This window comes from Chrysochloris asiatica, unplaced genomic scaffold (genome assembly GCF_000296735.1).
Source record: "Chrysochloris asiatica unplaced genomic scaffold, ChrAsi1.0 scaffold00027, whole genome shotgun sequence".
In the NCBI taxonomy this organism is placed as follows: domain Eukaryota; kingdom Metazoa; phylum Chordata; class Mammalia; order Afrosoricida; family Chrysochloridae; genus Chrysochloris; species Chrysochloris asiatica.
In genome coordinates, this window is record NW_006408545.1 from 12,050,360 (window position 1) to 12,058,753 (window position 8,394).

The following is an 8,394-nucleotide window of genomic DNA, read 5'->3' on the forward strand; positions in this document are numbered from 1 at the left end:
CTGGCGCATTAAGCTACAGTGCCACACCAAGACTCCTTTATTATTTATTTAGGATCAAATTTGTAACAGCAACTAGAAAGCACCTAGTGTAGGGGGAGCCATGAGTTTATGTCAATAGGAACAACTCAGGATGAGAACAGTCGCACAACTGAAAGAATGTAAGCAGTGTCACTGAATTGTACATGTATAAACAGTTGAATTTGGTGTATGTTTTGCTGGTATGTTCTCAACAAGAGAATAGACATTGTTTAAAAAAAAGCCAAATGTATTTTTCCTAATAGTAGTAGCTATAATCACAATGGAAAATAAGTTGTAAGTATAATTATATAATAATGCTATTTAAACTAATTTTTGAAAAATGCGTAATAAAAATATTATATCTTACAATTACATTAAGATAATGTATAAATAAGTAAAGTTCATGAAATTGGGAAGGAACATAAGTAAACTTTGAATGATGGCATTTTAAATGATAAGCTGATGAGTACCATGGTTTTTCCAAATATGTTTCAACACAATAAATTTCTTCTGTAATTGAAGGATTTTTAAAAATTGAGTTTTGAAGCCGTTACTGGTAATTTAACTGATTTTGAACTATGATGTTTATCCAGAGAATCACTTAGGTTTATTTCATACTCAGACATCTATGTGTACAAGTTAGTAGTAATAAGTAGTATTTTTTTAAATCTTATATACTAAAAAAAGTATCCCATCATACACCTAAGATACCCTCGTTTACAGTTTTGTTGAATGATTTGCCATAATTTTTCATAAGGAAAAATAAGAGCAAAATATCAGTATGTTGTTATGTCGAGTGGATTTCGACCCATAGTGACCCTGTATAGGGTTCCCAAGGAGCAGCTGGTAAGCTTGAACCACCAACTTTGTAGGTCAAACAACTTTGCAGTCTGACTCATTAGCCCACAGCGCTACACAGTATAGATTATGCCTAATACCTGGGCTGCAAGGTCGTTTGAATCACAAGGTTGGAAACCCTATACAGGGTTGCTATGAGCCAAATCCGATTCCACAGCAGTTAGCAACAACAACCACCTAACATAAGGAGTTCTGATAGCGTAATGGTTATGAGTCTGGCTGCTAACCTCAAAAGTCAGCAGTTATGAGGTGCTCCCATAAATATTTACAACCTTGGAAACCCTGTACAGTTGTTGCTTATGAGTCAGAATCAACTCCATGACCAACCAACCAATCTAACATGAACACAATCCTGTACTAATAAGAATATTAGTGATGGCTCCAAACTGCAAGGTTCAGCTGCTCCAAAGTAGAAAGATGAGGCTTTCTGTTCCCTCAAAGATTTACAGCCTTGACAACACTATATAGGGGCATTGTGAGTCAGAACTGACTGGATGGCATTTAACAACAACAATTTATATCTTAACGTTAATTTAATTGTATATTTGAGTATTCTAAAAGAATTTGGCAACTGTATTTCGTGTAAAGAATGCCGTGTGCAGTGTTTGATAGAGTTTTAGACTAGACATGTATTTAAATTTTAACAAATTGGCAAAACAAACAACAACACTTTTGGTTGAGTAAAATTTTGTTTACAATTCTTAGATTGTTTTAAAACTATATCAGTGTGCTGACTTGTTACCAAATCTTCTTTCTGTTAGGTCATGCTAAATGTGTAGAAGTTGTAAAAACTTTCAACTTACCATTGCTGATGCTTGGGGGAGGTGGCTACACAATCCGTAATGTTGCCAGATGTTGGACATATGAGACTGCTGTTGCCCTTGATTGTGAGATTCCTAATGGTAAGTGTTCTTATTGCAGTATCTTTATTTTATGAACTATCAATACAAGGGTGCTTCGAAAAGTTCATGGATATTTAAAGATACTGTACTTCTCCCACAAACTATTTGAAGAAAGCCTCCTTAAATATAATAATGGATAGATGAAGATTAGAGTTCTAAAACCACGTAAGCAAGAGAAAAATTATTAAAAATTTTCTTTGGAAATATGTTATAACCTTAACCTGTGTGTTTGTCGATTTGTTAAAAACTGAGCTTTTAATATGTAACAAAATGCAAAATTAATATAAAATAATTTTGTATTTCATTGTTTTAATAGAGTTGCCATACAATGATTACTTTGAGTATTTTGGACCAGACTTCAAACTGCATATTAGTCCATCAAACATGACAAACCAGAACACTCCAGAATATATGGAAAAAATAAAGTAAGAAAGTATTTGATTGTTTTGATAAACATTTCGTCTTTATTTGGGAGACTTCAGAGTGCTAGATTTAGTAGGTCATTTTAGCTTAGATAACATGTTGATGTTTTCTGTTATTACTTGAAATGGATTTTAAATTTGCAAGAAACACTATAACTTTTACACTTTCTTGATTTACATGAAACTAAAATTTATTTTCATTGTCTTGGCAAATAAAGCTTTCTCTGTTAGTAGTGTTTAGAGAAACATAGTGGATAGTCCTTGTTACTTAGTTTGATATCCTCTACTGCAAACTAGCTTTCTAACATTTGACAAATTAAATGTTTTTTTGTTCCTAAGTTTCCTCTTTATTGAAATAATACCTACCTTGTAAGTTTAAAGGTTCAAATAAGATACTGTATACAATGTTATAGGTACTCAATAAATGTTCGTGCTATTATTTTAATTAATTAACTGGATGAAAGATGATATTTGTTCTTAATGCTTCCTTCTGCATAGAGAAGGAACTTCAAAGAAAGTTAACTTTTGTCTGATAAATTTTCATGCATAATTTAATTCAGACAGCGTTTATTTGAAAATTTGCGCATGTTACCTCATGCACCCGGTGTCCAAATGCAAGCTATTCCAGAAGATGCTGTTCATGAAGACAGTGGAGATGAAGATGGAGAAGATCCAGACAAGAGAATTTCTAGTAAGATACAGCCTTGATGTGTATTGTACTGCATTTTTCTGGTTTGTTAAGTAACACTTTTCAAGGTGAAGGTTTTAGTGGCCTAGGAACTATAGGCTGAATTTCATGAGCCCAACATTATCCATTTTTAATCTTTTATCTCAAAGCCTGATTTTTGAGAGTCAACAATTACAGTTTATATGAATCTACATATATAATTGTAAAAGTATGTTTCCATAAATTAACCAGTTATATATATTTGGGATTGAGTTAGAAAACATCCCATTTACCCAAAGTAGGATGAGTTGATTGACATTAAACACTTTGTGTTTTAATTCTGCAGCTTCTTATTCCACTATATCTGTAGCTGATATTAATGACTTTTTCATTGGTAGGGTTTAGGGGACAGGGACAACTTCTCTGATTACTTTTTAGTAAAGATTTTATTCCTACCCCCTGTTAGAAAAATATAAATTGTTTTATCCAAAGTTTTAGTTTTTGTTTTTAAATGAGATCCCTAAATGCTTTTCATGTTTCTTTGAACTATTCCTAGTTCAAAGGTAAGGTTTTAGTATGGAACAGACTACATTTAGTTCAAATCTTAAAATCATTAAGTGTCTATTATCCCATACTTTTTCAAGTGTGACTGGTTGGTTCATATGTAAAAAAGTACACTATAACAATTGTAAAGCCTATGTCTTGTCAAAGTATATTAAATGTTTATGTATTAGTTCGAGCATCAGATAAGCGGATAGCCTGTGATGAAGAATTCTCAGATTCTGAGGATGAAGGAGAAGGAGGTCGCAGAAATGTTGCTGATCATAAGAAAGGAGCCAAGAAAGCTAGAATCGAAGAAGACAAGAAAGAAACAGAGGACAAAAAAACAGGTCAGACGTCTTTTTTGTTTAATGTGTTTTAGTCATAAGCTTTTTAAAACTAGCTACATTGACATTTTTATTATATCCTGAAGTCGACTACATAAATACAAGAGATGGATGGGTGTACGTGGTTGGTGCATTTTAAAAATTGTTATTACGTGCCATCGAATTGGTTCCAACTCACAGTGACCCTGTATAGGATTTTTTCAGGACCAGCTGGTGAACTTGAACCACCAACCTTGCAGCTCAAAACGACTTTCTAGTCCAGCGTATTAACCCCACATCACCACACCAGGACTCCATTGGAATTCCCAGGTGGTCTCCTATCCAAGCACTAACTGCCCGATCCTGCTTCGCTTCCTAGATCAGACAAGATCGGGTGCTTTCAGGGTGTTTTTTCTGTAGACATAATTTAAATTTAATTGGTCTTATCTTTTACATATGGGTGTCCTGGTATGGCACTGTGGGTTAATGCAAAGCCATTTGAACTGCATGGTGTTGGCAGTTCAAGCTTACCAGCTGTTCCATGGAAACCCTGTACAGGGTTGCTATGGGTAGGAATTGACTCAATGGCACTTAACAACAACATCTCTTAAATATATTTCTAGAGATTTTAAAATGTTATTCACATTTGCTTTTGATAATAATACAAAAAATCTTAATGCCTTTTGAGTATTGGACTGTAATGTAGATTGGATCATAGAGGTCAAAGCAGTTGTAGTCTTTGAGCAGGTCTGAAATGCTGTGTTGATTCTTAACTACCTAATGTTGATTGCTGTTGTTATAAAGTGCTGTCGAATCGATCCGACCCATAGCAACCCTGTAAGTTGATTAATGGGAATAAAATACAAAACAAGGGTTTCTCTATTTTTTGGACAGAATCACCACTTTTTTTTTTTTTTTTAAGTCAGATAATAGACTTGGTTTGATATTGTTTAAAGAAAATAATCAGGGGATAAAAAGGGATTTGGGAACTAGTTGGGGAAGAAGTACTATGTTTTGATGCCTCATCTTAAAAAATTGGTCAGCGTGTCTAATGAGAAAATACACATTTCAGGCTAAGAAGCTTTCTTTTATTAGAGTTTTCAAATTGCTTTATACATGTTTCTGTCATTTTATTTAACACATCCTATTATAACACATCCTATTACAGCACTTCAATGTAAGGTATTATGTATGTCCCTGCTACACTCAGCTCTTCACTGTTCGGGGACATGATACCTAAAGTTTATTAATGGGAATAAAATACAAAATAAGAGTTTCATTATGCTTAGACAGTTTTATCATTATTTAAACTATCTTTAGTCTCAGCAAGTAGTACGATTCCTGACAGATACCTATACCTCTTACTCTTATATTCTTTCTTGTTTTGCACGGGAGGTAGGAATCTAGTGGATTTGTTGCACTAGTTCTGTTCATTGATTCGTGGATTCAGTCTTGGAGACAACAGTTTTCTGCCATTTTATGGTTAACGCACCATTGTATTTCCAATGGTGGCTTCACAGTCTGCTCTGATACACTGATGAGCATCCAGAAATATCTGCCACAAGTATGGTTGTGGTAAAGAAAACTTAGCTTAAGTGTAGGGTTGTTTTTGTTTTTTAAGTATTTTTCTTTTCTTTCACTCTCAGTATGCCTTCTCTTTTGTTTCTTTTAATTTAAAAAAGTATTTCCTGTGCTTTTCCTTCCAGATAGGTTACTTATCTCACATTGCTATTTTAACTAAAAACTGAGGGTTAGATATTCTTTGATCAAAGTTAATGGCCCAAAAGTGGAACAATCTCTTTAATTTTTGACTGCTTACTACATTTATTATCGATTTGAATACATACTTCTTAAATACACTGGTTTATTCTTTTTTTCTTAAACACTACCTCCTTATTAGGTGCTGAAATTCATAGAGCCTTACATACAGGTAAAAAGAAATGCCATAGAAGCTTTTTTTTTAAAAAAAAAAAATGAAGAAGATCATAAGCAAAGACAGAGTTGGGTCCCTTCCTTCATTCTTCCTTCCTCCCCTATCCCATTTTGATATTAGGATTATTAAGCGTACATAGCCAAAATAAAGCAATACATTTAAATAATGTCTATCTCCAGATTTAAAATATGTGTGCTTGTTATAGGTCAGTAGGTCATACCAGTACTTAGCAATATTGATGTTTCACATTAGTCTTTATTATTATTAGGTCATTCACTGGCTCTTAATATTGGTTCATTTGATTATCTAAAGAAACATTTTGGCACTTTTGTTTTCGTGATTTTGGAAGTTACAGTAGTTGTTGTTATGTGCTGTACACTCACTTCGGATTGACAGTGACCCTGTATAGGGTTTCCAAGGAGTAGCTGGTGGGTTTGAACTGCTGACCTTGGGTTTTGTAGTCTATTGCTTATCCTACAGTGCCTCACCAAGATTCCATTTCAGCTGTACTGGTATTTTATTAAAACTGTAAAACTTAATTATATTGTGAAGGTTTAAAGCTATAAGCAATAGCATTTGTCTTCTTAATTTCTGTTCTCATCTAACTACCCCTGTTTTTTACAGTATTTCAGCCACATTGGTCTTCTTTCAGTTCTTCATTCTAACCTGTCAATTCCTTCTTAGTTTCCCTCTGTTTGAGATACTTCTCCTTTTTTCCCCACCCAAATGTATTCATTCTTCAGGACACCTCTCAAATGTTACTTCTTCGTGATACTTTCCCAGCCTCCCACAGTGTTGTGTTTATGACTGCACTCAACTTCTTCACAGCACATGTCCCAACTCTAATGCTGTGATCCCAAAGAACCGGAAGTTCCAAAAGGGCAGGGACTATGTTGCTATGTTAACAGCTTGAACCTCTATCATGTAGCGTAGCACCTAACATAGTAAGTGTGTTTCATTATTGAATTAATAAATAGTAAGATTGTACATGACAACTTTTTATATTTTAAATGTAAAACTTTTGTATGTGTCTTAATATTTTAAAATAAGGTTTTGTTTGTCTTCTAATTTTTGTTTATAGATGTTAAGGAAGAAGATAAATCCAAGGACAGTAACAGTGAGAAAACAGATACCAAAGGGTAAATGGTATTATCTAGTACTATTTTTATGCTGTGAAAATAACATAGTAAACACGTGGGGAGATTGGAACCCTTAAGCATTGCTGGTGAGACTGCAAAAATGGTACATTGAGGAAAGCATTGTGATGGGATCTCTCAGAAAACTACCATTGTTGTTGTTGCTAAGTGCCAGTGTGTCAGTTCCGATTCTTAACAACCCTGTATTATGTTTCCAAGTTGCTGTTGGTGGGTTTGAGTTGCCAACCTTGTGGTTTGCAGTCCAGTGCTGATCCTACATCACTATACCAAGACCCAGCAATTCTAGATATATACTCAAAAAAATTGAAAGCAAAGGCTCAGGCAGCAGGAGCTCTGGTAGCCTAGTGGATACGAATTGGGCTGCTAACCTCTCAGGGAAAGCAGGTCGAAACTACCAGCTATTCCTCGGGAGAAAGATGAGGTTTTCTGCTCTCATAAAGATTTACAGCCTCGGAAACCCTGTACAGGGTCACTGTGAGTTGGAACTGACATAACCACCACCAATCATTCACTGCAGCACTGTTTGCATTAGCCAAAAATGGAAACAATCTAAATGCCCGTCATAGATGAAGGCATAAATAAGAAGTGGTACATATGGAATACTACTCAGCCAGTGAGAGATATGTACTATACTATGGATGGAGCTAGCAGACACACCCACTGATTACCTAGGACGTGATAGGTTCCAGGTCTTTAATTGGAAAATGGATGATGCATACATAGCCACATAACTACCAAACTACTGAGAAACATGGCCAGACAAGTTGCCATGTAATCTTAACTATCACAGCTATCACCTTGCATCTTAGCATTTTTTATTGCCAGATGTACATTATTAATGCATAATATAAGGGAACTTCAAAAGTTTATGCAAGAATTACATTATCTTTTAGTTCCATCTTTCCACAAACCATTTGAAAATCCCTCACATACAGTCAGGAAGTACAGTTTTTGCTATTGATGTAACTGTAAAATGCTAGATGATGAGATAAGTCAATAAGAGGAGGAGTAGGTGTATACTAAGTGATAAAAATTAGCCACAAACAAAAAGTATTGTATAGAGAGCAAACTTAGTATTTACCAGAGATGGGAGGAAGGGGGTGGGGCATTGCTTTTGGAGTATCAAGTGTCAATTTACAGTGATGGAAACTCATTAAGTATAAGGCTACATAGCCAATGATTGTGATTGCTGTCAATAAGTTATACACTTGTAAAAGTTAAGTTAGCAGAACTTGTGTACTCTAGGTAACGTAAATAAAAATCAACCAGACACATCATGGGATTTGGTTCCTTAGCTTGGAGGTTTAGGGTTATGATTTCATGGGACATCCCAGTTGATTGGGCAAATACCAAGCTTACTGCTTCTGTTCTGTTCTACCTCCTAGTTTATTAGGTAATTTTTGGGCTCTTAAAAGCTTTTAAGTGGTTCTCTAAGGCACCAATTGGTACTTATTTACCTGAAGCAATAGATGAAGAAGACTCAGAATCGGCCAAAGAAATGGAAATACATGGCTTGTTTTCCCCAAGGAACAATGCCTCAGTTGCCATGAGACCAACTACCATTACTAAAA

The 8,394-nt window shown here is 34.8% G+C and overlaps 1 protein-coding gene across 1 annotated transcript in view; it reads left to right on the plus strand.

Moving 5' to 3' along the window:
• The window catches only part of HDAC2 (histone deacetylase 2), a 35,929-nt gene that overhangs the window by 26,625 nt on the left and 910 nt on the right, over positions 1–8,394 (plus strand). The window contains exons 9-13 of the mRNA XM_006839916.1: positions 1,638–1,778; positions 2,095–2,203; positions 2,761–2,891; positions 3,602–3,757; positions 6,748–6,805. Of these exons, the coding sequence (XP_006839979.1) occupies positions 1,638–1,778; positions 2,095–2,203; positions 2,761–2,891; positions 3,602–3,757; positions 6,748–6,805 (595 nt within the window). The remainder of the gene's footprint in view (positions 1–1,637; positions 1,779–2,094; positions 2,204–2,760; positions 2,892–3,601; positions 3,758–6,747; positions 6,806–8,394) is intronic.